Genomic DNA, 17,752 nt, shown 5'->3' on the forward strand with positions numbered 1-17,752 from the left:
CACAATGACTGAGCAGCCCATACAACTCCAGAAGCTCCACGGCAAGGTGGCCATTGTCACAGGCGCAGCCAGCGGCATCGGTGCAGTCACCGCGCGCCACTTTGCCGACCACGGAGCTCGCGTCGTTGTGATCGCCGACGTCCAAGATGCCAAGGGCCAAGAAGTGGCCACATCCATCGGCTCCCACCGCTGCACCTACGTCCACTGCGACGTCACTGACGAGGACCAGGTCGAATCGCTAGTCGACTCCACCGTCGAAAAGTACGGCCAACTCGACGTGATGTACAGCAACGCGGGGATAACCGCCTCGTCGGTGCAGAAGGTGCTGGTGCTGGACTTGTCATGGTTCGATAAGGTGATGGAGGTGAACGCCCGGGGGATGGCGGCGTGTGTGAAGCACGCGGCGCGTGCGATGGTGGGGAAGGGAGTCAGAGGCAGCATAGTGTGTACGGCAAGCATAGTGGCGGAGTGCGGGATGATGGGCGGGACGGACTACACGATGTCGAAGCACGCGGTGCTGGGGCTGGTGCGGTCGGCAAGCGTGCAGCTGGCGGCCCGTTGGGTGCGCGTGAACTGCGTGTCGCCGGGTTTAGTGGGGACGCCGCTGTTGAGCGAGACTTTTAAGCTTAGGGAGGAAGAGCTGAAGGAGATGATGACAGCGGTTTATTCAGAAAGCAGTGATGGGCCGCTGACGGAGAAACACGTGGCGGATGCGGTGGTGTTTTTGGTGTCGGAGGACTCGGCGTTCGTCACCGGCCATAATTTGGTGGTTGATGGGGGATTTGGCACCAAGTTCTTATCAATACTCAAACCATGATTGATTTGCATTAATTGTGATACTATAGTTATCTACTTGTGTGGAAAACTTATGTGAGAGTTTTGTCTGTGTAATAGGAATAAATCACAAGTAGTTGTTTCAGTCTTGACTATGGTTATGATGGATAGTATGTATATCGATTGATCTCCTCCCTAAGCGATCTATATTAAAAGATATATTGTTCAGTAATTTGCATGAAAATAACTAGATAATAATTAAGCGAGCTAAAAACACTCGTAAAAAATAATTGATGTAATATGGTGTGGAGGGATCTGATTCCTTTCAAATGAGCTTGAAGTAAAGTTAAGCGAACATCCCTCGACCAAAAAAATAAAGAAGTTTCACATAATCCGATATATATATATATATATATATATATATATATATATATATATAGATTTTATCCAGAGTGAGGCCTCGCTTAATTTGAAATTTCAGAGTGAGGTTAGAGTTTAGGGTCACTTTTTGGTCTCATATCCACATATCGACCGTTCAGTTTTTAGGTATTAATATAGATCATCTATGCAAAATTTCAACCAAATTGATGATCTTTAAGGTATCTAACTCACTTAAACCAGTAGACGAACTGAATCTGTCCAACCTAAACCGTACTAGTTTTAAGGCAGTTATCAATGCCTTAACGACCATCAATTCGGTTGAAATTTTGTAGAGATGATCTATACATTAGTAGCTAAAACTAAAAACTGAACGGTCGAGATGTGGAAATGCGACCGAAAAGTGACCCTAAATCCTAACCTCGCTCTAAAATTTCACAGCGAGACATCGCTCTGGATAAAATCTGTATATATATATATATATATATATATATATATATATAAAAGTTGTATCGGATTATGTGAAACTTCTTTATTTTTTTGGTTGAGGGATTAAAACGAACTTCGCTTAACTTTACATCAAGCTCATTTGAAAGGAATCAGATCCCTCAACACCATATTACATCAATTCTTTTTTACGAGTGTTTTTAGCTAGCTTAATTATTATCTAGTTATTTTCATGCAAATTACTGAACAATATATCTTTTAATATAGATCGCTTAGGGAGGAGATCAATCGATATACATACTATCCATCATAACCATAGTCAAGACTAAAACAACTACTTGTGATTTATTCCTATTACACAGACACAACTCTCACATAAGTTTTCCACACAAGTAGATAACTATAGTTTCACAATTAATGCAAATCAAGTCCATTATGGTTTGAGTACTGATAAGGACTTGGTGCCAAATCCCCCATCAACCACCAAATTATGGCTGGTGACGAACGCCAAGTCCTCCGACACCAAAAACACCACCGCATCCGCCACGTGTTTCTCCATCAGCGGCCCATCGTTACTTTCTGAATAAACTGTTGTCATCAGCTCCTTCAGCTCTTCCTCCCCAAGCTTAAAAGTCTCACTCAACAGCGGCGTCCCCACCAAACCCGGCGACACGCAGTTCACGCACACCCCACGAGCTGCCAGCTTCACTCTTGCCGACCGCACCAGCCCCAGCACTGCGTGCTTCGACATCGTGTAGTCCGTCCCGCTCACCGTCCCGCACTTTGCCACTATGCTAGCCGTGCCACTATGATATATATATATATATATATATATATATATATATACAGATCCGATCTAGAGCGGAGCTCCGCTTTGAAAATTAACGTGTGAAGTTCGAGTTTTGGGTCACTTTTCGGTCGCATATCCACATCTCGACCGTTCAGTTTTTAGGTACTAGTGTATAGATCATCTCTGAAAATTTTCACCCAAATTGATGATTGTTAAGGTATCTAACTCGCTTAAATCAATGGACGGACTGAATCTGTCAAACTGAACCGTACTAGCTTTAAGGCAGTTATCAATGCTTTAACGATCATCATTTTGGCTGAAAATTTGCAGAGATGATCTATACACTAGTACCTAAAAACTGAACGGTCGAGATGTGGATATGCGACCGAAAAGTGACCCAAAACTCGAACTTCACACATTAATTTTCAAAGCGGAGCTCCGCTCTGGATAGGATCTGTATATATATATATAGGCCTGATCTACAGCAGAGGTCTGCACTTCGCTAAAGTGCGGACGTCAACGCTTCTACTGCATTTCAAGCGGCGATGGCGGCTTGGGGCTTGCCGGAAGGAGGCTGGAGGCAACCTAGACAGTTCTGGGCAGCAACCTGACCTACAGCGCTGCAACCTCATCATCGGTGACTCCATCCAACTATAGACTGGTCCATCCAACCCCTGGCCTCCTTCCGGCAAGCGGCGCATCGCCGTCGGGGCCTGACCAGAGCTGCAGCGTCGACGTTCGCACTTTAGTGAAAGTGCAGACATCCTCTCTCAATCGGATCCATGTGTGTGTGTGTGTATTTTTCTTTTTTCTTTTTTCTTTTTTCTTTTTTCTTTTTTAAACTCAGCCTAACAGAAACAAGATTTGCCATTTTAATTTCTTCTTCTTTGAGCTATATGCACTCTAATGCCATGTCAACTACATCTGGGCTTCACTGGAAAATTTTCTATAGACCATGTTTTATATGAAGAAGTCAAATCCGCTAACAATGTGCCATTTCAAACAATACTTCATGCATACTTCATTTAGCTAAGAATCCAAGTTAAGGTGCCTAAAGTTCAGGTACAATTGAATGATAATAGCTGCTCAATGTATGAATGCCTGAGAGATGTATAAAGTAAACAATTAAAGCAAAAGCCAGGAACCAAGAATTATATACACGACCAATTAATTAGAAACAATCATCTCCAATATGAAATTATTGATAAGTGTATAATCTGAAACCCTACAACTCTCTCTCTCTCTCTCTCTCTCTCTCTCTCTCTCTCTCTCTCTCTCTCTCTCTCTCTCTCTCTCTCTCTCTCTCTCTCTCTCTCTCTCTCTCTCTCTCTCTCTCTCTCACACAAAGGTTGCGGCGACAAGGCACCACCAAATCTCATCCGGTGGCTCTCCAGCATCGCCTCGACTTCGTGAGGATACTGCCGGACGGGAAACATATGCTTTAGACCTCTGGAATCTCTTTGTCTGCGGAGTGGCAGTTGAAGCTAGGCCTATTCGAATTGAGATGGCTTTGGGGTTGGAGGTTTTGTGCGCCGGTTTCAAGGAAGGTGACGACGGAGGTGGCTAGTTTCGCTCCAAACTACGGCAACCTTTGCAGCCATCATTGATGTGGTTGAAGGCTTCGATGTAGAGACCCTTACTTGTTTCGGGTTGGGGTTGGCATGTGTTGTAGCTCGTCCTTCGTCTTCTGGGCGGCTGAACAAGGCGGTGGCATCGGTGAAGGGTCATAGCCGCGGCAAGTGTGCGTGGAGCATGAAGGCCATTGGGCTGTAGAGAGAAGATGGGCTGGGCTTAACTGTTGGGCCTAGGCAGGAGAGCAGATGGGTTGGGTTACTATTTGTCCCCTTACTTTGCTCAATAATTTCATTTTTTAAGGGAACTCTATTTCCTTTGTTTTTAGGGTAACTATAAGTTTCTACCTTTAGGCTTGCTTGAATAAATGAGCATGGGTACAGTCAAATGATCGGACATGTATCGCAGTGATTTTTCACAAACTCTTTATCTACCCAGAGATGGTAGAGGGAGGATACGTAATTGTCATTTCTGGCCTGAGTATTAATATATATCGACATGATATTCTTTAAAAAAAGAAAAGAAATTATTGATGCAAATAAAAAAGCAAAAGAATGGGTAGAAGGGAGTAAGTAGTAACTTAAGAACCTATAAGCGATTTTTGGAAGGGTAATGGGACGAATCATAGTCTTTCGTGTGAAAGAAATCAAAGCTTTAAGATTCAAAATTGAAAACCAAAGAGAAGACTAAAATCAAAATTATAATCACTGCTTAAAAGGAAACTATTTGATCATGACAGTGAGGGATAATCAAAGAAAGAAAAAGAAGACAAGATTGAGAATTTGACATTTCTTTAATTTCTTTCTTTATGCCCCTTTTTTTTTAATTATTTTTTTTTAACAGAGGTAACTACAACATTAAGGACAATGTGGAAATCACATAGTTTTATGCTGTATCAGGTGAAGTGGTTACCTTGCTAGCCATTAGATTATACAGAGGATGCAGACTACATGAATTTCTGTAACTTTTGTTGTGTTGCTATTGGCATGAGATGAGAGGAGGTTCATTAGGTTTTAAATTTTTGGGTGTCCTTAGTAATTTTTTGTTTAATTTTCATTATATTGAGTGTTCTTTTTGTTTTTAAGAGAGATATTTTTTTTTTAATGAAAGTTGATTAAATTAGATCAACAGCCTTGAATAGGCTAGAGGCTAACAACACTTTATAGTAAAGAAATTTGAGGGGAAACAACTAATTCTCTACCCAAGGATCGCAGCTCATTACAAACCAATAATGCTTGCTTAAAAGCAAGCCTATTACATGCTATAATAGCCTCGCCTCCTACGGAAAAATCAATCATCTATGCCTCGCCTGCCAGGCACGCAATTGTGGTACCACCGAAAACATAGAAAAATCTCAAAAAGCTCCTGGAAACTATCATGACACACACCAGACTTGAAAATAAGTGTAAAAAAAATTAAAATAGGGCCAACTCCTTCCCCTTAGGGTTGGAGTCACTAACATTAACCAAATCCTCATTCAGAGTCTTCCTGACCTTTGAGGTCTTCTTCTTCTCATTACCTACATCCTTTGCCTTCTTTCCTTTCTAAGCAGTACCATAAGGCACCTTGTTTTGGCTACCAACAGGTCACCCATGTTTCTTCTTGTTTGCCTTGACCACAGCAGGTTCTAGGGTGATATGCCATTGTTGTAGCATCAATATTGCGCTTGCCAATAGCCGAGCTTAGCCTTGATTTTTTTCAGGGAGAGATTTTGGATTATTTTCTCATGTTCCATCTAGAGCTGTCAATGGGTCATGTTGGGTCAAGGTATTTGTCGTGTCGTAAGATATAAATCCAAATCCAACCCATTTAATAATCGTGTCAAAAATTTAAACCCAAACTCAACCTATTTATTAAACAGGTTACCCGTTTAACCCATTTAATAAATATGTCGTGTCGTGTTAGACAAAATGACCCATTTAAGGGTAAACAATGCGACCAATTTCAGGGTAAACAATGCGACCCATTTAACTAAAAAAATGCATAAATTGATTAAATTCACTAGAAACTCCACAAGACGAAGAATATAATTATCTATAATTCATAAATAATTAAATCAAATAATTATAAAGCAAAATATTTCAAATTGTCTGATCATATGATCAAATACTCCCAATGTCCAAAATTTCAAGAAGAAGTATAGCATTGTCAGGTTATACGTCATTTCGTGTTGGCTGGTTGACCAACGACCGACCCGAGTTTTAATCGTGCGGGTTCAACCTGCTTTATTTCCTGTGGGTTTCGAGTAGTGTTATCGGGTCGTGTTGGAATTGACAGCCCTAGTTCCATCATGTATTTTCTCATTATTTTCTTTAGTAAAATATAATGAAGGAACGATTGAACAAGTAGGCGTTTTAGTTCATTGAGTTTTGGTTTTCGGGTGTCATGGTCATTTTTCCTTGATGAAAAAGGTAACCATCATCTCGCGCGAACTATAATAATGAGGAGCTAATATTGCCTATCTTCTGCTTTAGTCATAAAAAGAAAACGCTTATCTAGAATCGCTACACATCTTCACAAAAAACTTGTATTGCAAATGCCAATGTTTCTTAAAAAATAAAAGCCACCAAGCAACTAAAAGAAAAATTAGCCATATCATGGATTGGATTGATGCATCTGTTCTCTAAAATGCTAGGATGTCAAGTGTTAGAAAATTTGGTTGACGGATGCTACTTCTTTCTCCAGATTTCACCTCCTAAAAGATCTCAAAAATACAATATATTAATAACAAATAATAATCATAATATTATTGTCATAATATATTAAATAACAAGGATTATAGTAGTTATCTCTTAGATTTATAGGCTTCCGAAGAATACATTACTCGAAAAGAGTTTAAGGTTGAGGCGTGTAAACACTGCCCTTAAGAGTAGATTTCGCCCCTTGGAGACAATGTCTCGGTGTAGCAGGTTTATGGGGCTCTACCCTCTAGGGTACAACAACCGTTAATTCTTGTAAGCGTACACTCGCAATACTTGGATCCTAGAACAGCTTGATAATTTCCTTTGGCATAGGAAAGAAGGAATATTGAGGGCATAAAATTGACTAGAATATGAGAAAAGAACTCTTGAGGAGAATGTATGGTGATCATACACATACATGCATAATAGGAAGGAAACGAGGGTATATATATGACTCAGCAAAGAAGACTAGTAATTAAGGTACGATAATGATTATCAATATTCATAATGTTGGTTTTTGTAACTGATATGGAAAAACTTACTGGTCAACAATGGATAAAGAAGCAATTAACATGCCTCACAATTGTAACGAACGTAGTGAAAATAAAGGATATACTAACTTATGCAATGAAGGTTTTATTGGAAAACAAGCACCAAATAATTGGCTATGATTAAACTCAATAAATAATATTGTATTTTGAAATATTATATCTAAAATTCCAACATCAGGTTGCTAAAAATTGAGCATATCATCTGTTGAGTAACAAGTTTGTTTTGTCTATCTATTGCATTTTCTTGATCGAAAAGTATTAGCTCAGAGTCTTATTTTTTAATATCTAGTTATTTTTCAAACGTCCATGCTTGGATAAAAAAAAAAATGCTCAATCTTTTACCAATTCATAGGTAAATGCCTTATTAAACAACTTATATTTGTTTCACTAATTATATTAGTTCAATTTTTTTTTTTTTACTCCCCACCCTACCTATTTCATCCCAATTAGGGCTGTCAATTCCGACACGACCCGATAACACGACTCGAAACCAGCACGAAATAAAGCGGGTTGAACCCGCACGATTAAAAAGCGGGTCAGCCGTGGGTCAACCCGCCATGACCCATTTAATAAATGGGTCGGCCACGGGTCAACCCGCCAACACGAAGTGAACCCGTATAACCCGATTATGCTATACTTCATCCTGAAATTTTAGATGTTGAGAGTATTTGATCATAGAATTAGACAATTTGAAATATTTTGCTTTATAATTATTGGATTTAATTATTTATGAATTATATATAATTATTTATATTCTTCATCTTGTAGAGTTTTTAGTGAATTTAATCAATTTATGCATTTTTTTAGTTAAACACGACACAACCTATATATTTGTCATTTTGTCAAACACGACACAACCTATTTATTAAATGGGTTAAGCGGGTTGGAAACGGGTAACCCGTTTAATAAATAGGTTGGGTTTGGGTTTAAATTTTTGACACGATTATTAAATGGGTTGGGTTTGGGTTTGTATCTTGCGACACGACAAATACCTTGACCCGACACGAACCCAACCCGACACGACCCATTGACAGCCCTAATCCCAATGCACTCATCTCGCATATCAAATTGATGACCTTCGCGATATTTATTAAATCAACTAACTAACAAACCACGATTCACCGAATAATTTGACCATAAAACATGTACGCGTGGGCCAATGTCAAACTTTACCCACCGACCCGGCCCAATATTTCCTCAAAAGTATTATCTTCCCAGTGGTGTTCACCTGGTACCAAAAAAATTATGCTCAACAACCCTTAGATTTACATCCAAATGTGGAAAACAATTTTCTTGACCAATAACTGATCAGGTGAACATTTTCAATTATCTTCCATATAATAAACCCAGGCCAGCATCCCACTGTGACTAGCCCGCGGATTTTCCACTCTTTGGAAACCAAAAATAACGGAATCCAAGGAAACAAGAAGCAGCAGCAAGGCAGCACAAAGCCAACACGACGCCGTTCGCCGCCGCTCCTTCCGTCTCCTCTTCTTCTTCTTCTTCGCCTTCTCCTTCTCTTCGTCTCTGTTTCTCTTCCCTTTCGTATGTTATTGCCGCCGCTCTCTTTTGACCGCTTCAACTTTCACTCAACTTTCCCGATGGCGCTTCGTTTCGAGGTAGGGTTTTGAACTCCATTTCAGTCTTTTTTTTTTTGCTTGAATCGAAATGCTTTGCTTTACTTTCATGCCACTACTCGCAATTAGTTTTTCTATGCTGATATGAATTCATGAGCAGATGATAATTGATTGTAATGTCTGTTTATTCTTGAGTTTGTAGCTGTTTAAGTTTACTGCATTGGTAATAATAGGCTGTTTTCGTTTCGGTGTGAATTGTTATTATGCCGGAATTATGAGGCTATGTTTCTCTTTGGACTGAATTAGTATGAACATTGTGTATATAAAGGAAGTCTCTTGAGAGATGTCGACTCTCGAGAGACGGTAAAAATGAAGATATAACGTGAAAGCAGAAGATATTTATGTATGTTGGATTGCGAACGTGGACTATATTTGCAGATTTTCAATGTAGTGTTGGAGAATGTGTACTATATACTATGAGCGGACGGATGCATATTTGTTTGGAGCTGTTTTGCTGATTTTAGAACTTGGTTCGCTGTTTTGTAATTACAGGTTTTGGGGAGGTTCAATCGCGCTCGTGCAGCTCAACTGACACTCCCTCACTTTGTGTGTCAGACTCCTCTTTTCATGCCTGCTGGAGCACAAGGTTAGTATTTGTTCATTTGGTTAGCAAATGGACGTTTTTCCTCGTATGTACTTCTCTGGTTTCTTTACATGTTTAATGCAATATTCATTACAAGATTGGTTGTTTATGTCTATATCATATTTCTTTTTCTTAGCTAAGTTTTGATGTTCATTTAGACTTTGTTTTATGGTTAATTACATTCTTGTTCAGTCATCAATAAGAGTATTAAGACATAACAATCTATGTGCCTATACAAGTTTTTTACTTAAAGATTTGTGCGAGCATGCGTGCCAAGTTTCTAGTTTATTTGTATTAATAAACTTGGCTTGCTTAATATAGATGTTCGCATGCATACGTGCAATTGTATTTAGGAATTATGGTATGGATAAGGTTTTGTTGGTTTCAGGAACTATAAAAAGGTTGGCAACTGACCAGCTTGAGGAGATTGGTTGCCAAATAATTCTTGGGAATACATATCATTTGGCACTTCGACCTTATTGACGAGATGGGAGGCCTCTGGAACTATTTATGACCCACATCCAACAAATTTTTTTGTTGTCCTGAATAAATTCCTCCGATTCTCCCAATGTTTTATTGTAAAGGCTTGTTGGTATAGACATGTTTACTACATGTATAGTACTGTATGTTATACAATTAGCTTTCCTTCATTTAAGCATGTCAGATTTGCCATGTATTGTAATTTAGAGTTCTTGATAATTCTTTTAGCTCAATTGATGAACTCATAATATGCTTGCAGTTGTTTTCTTCTTTAGTTTCTTAGTGCTCTTTTCATGGAATCATGTGTTTAGTTGTATCTTACAATTAATTTTGCTACTGCATTCAGGTGTCCTTATTGCATTTAGCTGACATCACTGAGAAGGGTGTAACATTTCAGGTAATATTCTCCTTTGATAGTCCAAATTGTAGTACAGATGTTTCGAAACCATTACTGTATTTGTCATGCGGCTCATGTTGAGCTGTTACTGGTCAACAGATGAAGCTCTTGTGAGGTTATAGATTTTTTTTAGCAAACTCTGGTGGCGGTGAAGATTAACAAACAAGTCATTTCCAACGCTCTTCTTTTATGAACAAAGAGATAAAATAAAGGATTACGGCACCAAAGAAAATTGAGATAAGAAAGTGGGAATTGGCATAAGTGTCCTATAGGGGAGCTGCTGAGTCACCTTTTTGTGGTTAAGAGTTGTGATATTATTTTAATTGCATGGAGTATACTGTACATATGCTTCGTGCTTCATGTGGGGGAAGTGTTGAACTCAACAACAGATGGACATGAAGATGCCTCTATATGCTTAACCTAGTGTTTCCCTTTTTTTTTTGTATTAATCACATGACTACTGTTTCTTCCAATGCTTCTTCATTTTTGAATGGCACAGTTTTAAAGGCCTATAACTTGCTCTCTCTCTCTCTCTCTCTCTCTCTCTCTCTCTGTGAACTCATTTCTAACAATTCTTAGACAAATGGTAAAGGATACAGCTATTTCATCCACTTCATCTTGCTTTGTTTTATTTGTAAATGTGGTTGCTTTATTTGAGGGATTGGGTTGGTATAGAGTACTAAACAGATGGTTGTGAAATGTCTTATATTGAATCTTTGAAGAAAATATTTCTTCTTTTCATTGTGTGTGGGCAAAGCATAGGCGGGTAATGTGAAAAAAGTGATGCTTTATTTATTGTTAATGCTGAATTACTTTTGATTTCTACTTCACTAATTTGTGCTATTTTTATGGATATTACTAATTTGATTATTCCTTAACTGGATTAATTTCCCTTATCAGTCACCAGTCGATGGAAAGCCAATGCTATTGACACCTGAGGAATTAATTCAAATCCAAGTAGGTGCACTTAATTTATTTTGTTCTTGATAATCTATTTATTTTCTTTAATAACTGCAATCTTCTCCCGAATGTGATACTCATACTATACCAGTTAGTGTGAAGTGTGCATTAAAATTTTGGGAGATATAGGAATTTAGGGGCCTGTATTTTATTTTGTGACTTTACCAAATAAAGGAGCAGATTTGTGGTCATTTGCCCCTTTGCAGAATGTTTTGTTCCCTATATCTGCATGTTTAATGAAAGAGCTTCTATTAGTTGCTCTGGGTGTCAGAGTAAAACTGAATTTAATCTTTAGAAAATTTTGGTACGCTCTAAAGTACTGCAATTGTAACATAAATCAAAGCTTACAAGATATGGTGTCTAGTTAAAGCATTGATATTCTTACTGAGTGCCTCCCTTTATGTTCTCTAATGCACATTCAATGATCTGTGCAGAATAGAATTGGAGCAGATATTATAATGGCCCTTGATGATGTAGTGAAAACCACCATCACTGGTCCAAGAATTGAGGAGGCCATGTATCGTATTCTACGATGGATTGACAAATGTATAGCAGGTGATCACATACTGCATTGATTGTCTCTTATCTTATGTTTCTTGTACACATACTCTTAAACAGCTTACAGTAAGGTTATTAGATATATCTATGTTAACTGACATATATCTGCCATAAGTGCCTAGAAAATCTTCCTCATGCATAAAAGCTTAGGCAATTTTGTGAATGCAATATTTGTTTGATTAGGTGAAAACCCTGTAATGAAGGAACAATATGATGGGTAATTAGTGAGTTTCTCTAACAATTACAATGTCATGTTTAGGTTGGTTTCTCTAGTAGAGTCATGCTATATGTTATGCTTGCATGTCAAATATGTATTGTACAAGTACAGACCTAGGTAGCCCTATAAATTATTAAGTTGGCATCTACCCTTTTCTTTAACCAACCCAGCTTCTATGGCAACCTTCCTTGTGATATCTTTATATTATTGATCTTCTCCATTTTAGTACTCCTGAGTCAAGTACGTAGCATCGTTTTTAGCTGCATAGCTTTTGGTAACAGCTCATACAAGACCGAGCGAGCAGAACTTATTTGGTATTGTTCAAGGTGGCTTAGATCCTGTACTAAGGTGAGTTTTAATTGATCTCCATGTATTGTTTTGAACTTTTGATCTTTCTATGCATTTTTTTTATTTATAATTATTCTTCTATTCCTGATACTGATATGACTTCTTCAACACATTGTGTTATGCCATAACTTATGTCTTATGGAATCAGGGATATATGCGTCAGAGGCTTAGTAGAATGGAATTTGCCTGTGTATGTGTATTACATCTTTATAATAATAGTAGCAACACATATGATATAAAAATTGAAGCATAATACATTATTAAGTGCATCCCATGCTACAAAAATACCATACACATTTGCATACTTAAGGATAGTATCATTAGTTGAGAGAATGCTATCAATGGTTGTCAAGTTTGGAAAAATGGCATATTCTCTGTATCTTTCTCACAGGCTGAAACAAACTCTTCTCATTATGCCTTTATTTAACTTTCTAGCTTCATACACTTTGCAGACTAAGCAACTATTTACACTTGTCCTAATAATAATCAAGGGATTTGGGAACTTTCAATTGGAAAATCGAAAGTTGTTTTTACGATTTTTTCTTCGATCTCGTCTGAAGTTAATGTGTTATCAATCTATAACATGCATTTCTATACTGCTGTCTATCCTAAATCCAGTTGTCAGTTAAATTGCCTTTTGTATTGTCATAATTCACGACATAACACTGCATGCACTTCAGTTTTACATCAGTGGTCTTGTTACTGATCGTGCAAACTTGATATTTTACTTGTATTGCAGCTATGCCATAGGCGGTCTTGCGGATGGCGAAAGTAAAGATTCATTTCGGCGCTGCACTGCCTGAGGACAAGCCGCGATATGTTATGGTGCTAGTGACTTGTCATTTCAATTGATGTTCTTAAAGAGTTGTTACTTCTTTTTATTTTGCCCAAGTCATGATATTTTCTTGTACTTCTTTTCAGGGCGTTGGTTATCCATTGGACATTGTAGTTTGCAGTGCTTTAGGTGCTGACATGTATGACTGTGTTTATCCAACACGTACTGCTCGCTTTGGCACAGCTCTTATACCTGAGGTAGTAACTTCTAAAATGTGATCAACACCTTAACATCTTCATTAATTAATGCATGTATGTATGTAGGTATGCAGTTCAACTCTAGTAACTAGTTAACATAAGTAATTAATCAGGAATATGTATGTACTTAAGTATGCACTTCTACTCGAGTGAGTAGTTAAAATAATTAGCTAATCAGGAACCATTACATCTAGGAGACTGGACATAGTTCTATATTTTAGCTTATTACAACTGTGGCATCATATATGCATATGGATAGCCAATCCAAATGTTCTTTTATCGTGTTCCTTTATATGGAATCTCATACAAATGCAAAAGCACCCCAATTTTTTGTTTACATGTGGATGCATAAGTCTTGTGATGCTTAAATGCATTTTGCAGGGAGTGCTGAAGCTGAAGCACAAAGCTATGGCTGAGGATATCCGCCCTATCGATCCTACAAGTGCTTGTATGGTTAGTTCAGATTGAATAGCACTGACTTGAAATATTAGTGCATATTGATGCATGTATAACTGCTTCATCCTATTTCTTCAACTGTAGGTATGCAAGAATTATACTAGAGCTTACATTCATTGCCTAGTTACAAAAGATGCTATGGGATCTTAGCTTCTGTCATATCACAATCTGTATTACATGCTAAAGGTTTGGATACACTGTTTTGTTTATTTATTTAGTTTTTACTATATTGGTGCTATAGTTGTATTCCTGTACATAACCAAACCTCTTTCTTTCTTTTGTTATTTTTGTCCTAATGCAGCTAAGTAGAGATCTACACTCATCAATAATCAAAGGAACATTTCCAGAGTATGTTTGGTGCTTTACTGTTTTAACCTTAGTCCGTTGTCTGTTGTACTATAGAAAATTAGAAATCCATTATTTTCTGCATGGCACTATGAGGAAAGGAAAAAAAAAAAAAGATCCTGTTCTGTCTGCAATCTAGAAGTCTAATACGTACATCTTATTGTAGATCACTGATGGACTTTCTTCTGTTGAGTATGCTTTTTCAACTGGACTTCTCACTGGTACTGATTATCTTTTTGTAGGTTTGTATGCAACTTTCTGCAAACAATGGTATTTCCTTTAGAACTGGCTTTTATGACTCTCTCTCTCTCTCTCTCTCTCTCTCTCTCTCTATATATATATATATATATATATATATATATATATAGTGTGTGTGTGTGTGTGTGACTACTTGGTTATGTTTAACCTGTGAAATTTGGGCAGACTGAAGTTTAAATGATTATATATCTAAAGTGCACCATAAACAAAAACCAGTATTCTCATGAAATATTTCAAAAGAATAGTTGGAAAACTCCATATTAGGAACAATTTTGAAGACTCTTGGACTCTTCTTGTTTTCTACTGTCTTGTTTTCTACCTTAAATTAGTGAAGTATCGACCATAAGTTGCCAAGCATACTACAGTTAAATAAATTTATGTCCAACCCTACTTTTCAATCAAATCAATATTCATATGAAGGACTATAAAGGGAATGTAAAACCTTATATGTCGTGTGAACCATCTTGAGAATAAGTACCCTTCTAGTCTTTAGGCGATGTTCCAGAATGGGTCTGTAATGCCATGGAGGTTGCTGGAATTGACATCTCTTCCTGTTGTACTGCATTTTCTTCATCTCAAGATTCAGGTTAGAAGTGTACACACAACTGAGGTAGTCCTATACAAATTTTGATGCAAGAACGGTTACTTGGGCCAACAACACGAGAAAGGTTGATACCTAACAAATGTAGACTAGGTGAGAGAAGAGCATAGATATTGTTTCCGTTATTCTGTTTCACTAGAAACCGTAGGATAATCTTCTATGGCAATTTTGTCCCTATCCATTAATTAAACATGCTGCAGAAAGGAAAAAAATCGCAATAGATGGACTGTTGGCAATTCTTTTAGGAATAGGAGATCCTTCGATTTTTGTTCGTCTTCACTGCTTGTAAGAACAATACATAATCAAATGCAGTTAACAAATTACTCGGCTAGTTCTGAAAAGATTATTTGCTCATTCTTTTTCATACATATCTACATATTTATATTTCTTTTGGACACTAACATTTCATATATTATTTGATATACCTTGTTGGACAGAGTGGAGATATCTACAACACAATAAGGGTAGAGAATTCATTCCAATTCTAGATTGAGTTAAACTTGCATGTTAAGAGAGATCAAATTTGAGATTAGTTCTGGACACCTATTACTCGAAGTAATCAGGAGCGGAAAGAAATTTGCATGGAAAATATGTTGAAATTGGTCATTCTTTGTGGGAACGGATTTCAAAAGAGTATAAAATTCTACCCTACTTTTGTTGTGTTTCTGCCCTTGATCTTTCAAATCACCATACCGTCCTGTCTATATCCTACTCTTCCATTTCAACATTTTCGGCTATTTCTTTTGCTGACGTCCTTTTAGGGTCCATTTTCCGCTCCCTCTAGTTTTCTTTGTTGTTGCCTCTTTTCAGGCGGAACTTTCCCCAAAGTATGAAGACTCATTGATTCATCAAAAGAAAAAAAGAAAAAAAAAATTCACGCACGTGACATGCATGGTTTGAGAGCCCGATTGTTAGACACTACCCTAGTATAGCTCAAGGTTAACATTCACATACGCAAGGTTTTAAATATCGGTATATTTATATCTATCAGAACTTAGAAAAAGAAAGCTATTGGAAATATCGGGGATATAAAGGAAAATATATCGTTTTTGAAAGAGTCAATTTATTAGAATTACATATAAATATATATATGAATATCAACTTCATCTGCATCCAAAAAGAGACTGTAGGTGGTTGAAAAGCCGCTTGCTGGTCTACGAAAATACAATAATCAGACCAAGATATATGACTCATATAATACAAATTGTAGTGATGCACATGATAGTTATAGATCTCTTTAGAGCTGCCGACTGTTTCTCCTATAAGGGGATAATAAGGATGAATCCAAGTGGATGACTAATCATATACTTCTCCATATTAATTATATCCATAAGCGTCATAACCAAATTGATTGTTGCCTTCATGAGATTTATTTGAGATCCCACTGCGCTCTGTGCCTAAACTGATATAGTCAAAACTTAAGGCAATTGAAGAAACATCAGATGAGGTATTTTGATCATCAGTTGCACCTCTAGTCCTCCCATATCGGGTCTTTTCTTGAGCACCATAACTAGCTGTTCTCACTCCGTGGTCTTCATCTTGGGTGGTATGATCAAAATTACCTTTAAAGTAAATTGATTCAACCCTCCACCGACAGAAGATTGTCCATATTCATATCTTTCACCTCTACCACCTGTTCCACTTCCACCCTCTCCACCATCATCAGAACTATCTGGAGTCACTTGGCCTCATTTGAATAATTGAACCTTTATCTTTTTTCTATTATTCAACTACAGAGTACAGAGTTACAGACACAATCACAGACTACAGTGTACCAAATCTCTCTTCACATAGATTTGCATTTAGAGAATTACTTCTCACCTAGAATCACCTTGAGTGTATTTCTCCTCACCTAGATTCGCGTTGAGGGGATTTTCTCCTCACCTAAGTTCGCCTCGAGGAGATTTTCTACTCACTTAAATTCACCTTGAGGGGATTTTCTACTCACATAGATTCATCTATAGGGGATTTCTCCTCACCTAAATTTTTCTTGAGAAGATCTCTATTTACACATATTTACATTTAAAGAATTACAGAATTTTTTCTATTTTTTATTTTTTAATCAGATTTTACAAATATTTTTTCACTGTATCGGGGATATTTGATGATGTTAGAGAAATTCCGTAGAAACAGTAGAAGATAAGATATTAACCCCCTAAAATATATCGGTCAGTAAAAAAAAAAGATATCAAGGGATATATCGAAAATATCGTAGATATTTCAAACCTTGCACATTTGTGAAGAAATTAGACATGTAGAGAGGAGGATGGTGTCTAAATGCCCTTAATCCAAGATTGAGGACAAGAATCCCCACAAGGAACTTATTTCCTTGTTGGCGTGTAGGGAATGTCAACCTTGCAAGGAAACCATGGTCCTTACAAGGAAAGTTGAGGTCTATCTTTGAATCTGGCTAAAGAAAAGAAGCCTTCCAGCTACCTAATTGCTGTACCAAATGTCCTACATTTCAAAATTAGAATGCCTTGAGATGATTCGTATGCCCTTCCATAGCCTTTATCGGATTAGGTATACTCAAAATTCATGTAACCCACTAAGCGGATTCACATTATCAGATTTCACAACAAAATCCATCTCCTACAAGCAAGATTTGGCTTTGGATCAAAATCCCACACATTGACATGTCTAAGCTCTTGGATACCATTTAGGCATTCACCACCCAGTGATTTTGT

The 17,752-nt window shown here is 37.5% G+C and overlaps 2 protein-coding genes and 1 pseudogene across 2 annotated transcripts; 2 read left to right on the forward strand and 1 right to left on the reverse strand.

Annotated features, from left to right (window-relative positions):
- Window positions 1–1,008, forward strand: LOC112179875 ((-)-isopiperitenol/(-)-carveol dehydrogenase, mitochondrial). The gene has a single exon (XM_024318365.2). It carries the CDS (start codon window positions 5–7, stop codon window positions 815–817), a length of 813 nt encoding a protein of 270 aa, XP_024174133.1. The 5' UTR covers window positions 1–4; the 3' UTR covers window positions 818–1,008.
- Window positions 1,009–2,032: 1,024 nt separating this feature from the next.
- Window positions 2,033–2,350, reverse strand: LOC112178465 ((+)-cis,trans-nepetalactol synthase NEPS1-like). The gene has a single exon (XM_024316606.1). The coding sequence runs from the start codon at window positions 2,348–2,350 to the stop codon at window positions 2,033–2,035; it is 318 nt and encodes a 105-aa protein (XP_024172374.1).
- Window positions 2,351–8,552: 6,202 nt separating this feature from the next.
- Window positions 8,553–14,641, forward strand: LOC112178466 (annotated as a pseudogene).
- Window positions 14,642–17,752: the final 3,111 nt, after the last annotated feature.

This window comes from Rosa chinensis, chromosome 7 (assembly GCF_002994745.2).
Source record: "Rosa chinensis cultivar Old Blush chromosome 7, RchiOBHm-V2, whole genome shotgun sequence".
Lineage (NCBI taxonomy): Eukaryota > Viridiplantae > Streptophyta > Magnoliopsida > Rosales > Rosaceae > Rosa > Rosa chinensis.

Excerpts from the sequence above, each read along its gene's own strand:
- LOC112178465 (XM_024316606.1), bottom strand. The coding sequence starts at position 2,350 with ATGTCGAAGCACGCAGTGCTGGGGCTGGTGCGGTCGGCAAGAGTGAAG.
- LOC112179875 (XM_024318365.2), top strand. The coding sequence starts at position 5 with ATGACTGAGCAGCCCATACAACTCCAGAAGCTCCACGGCAAGGTGGCC.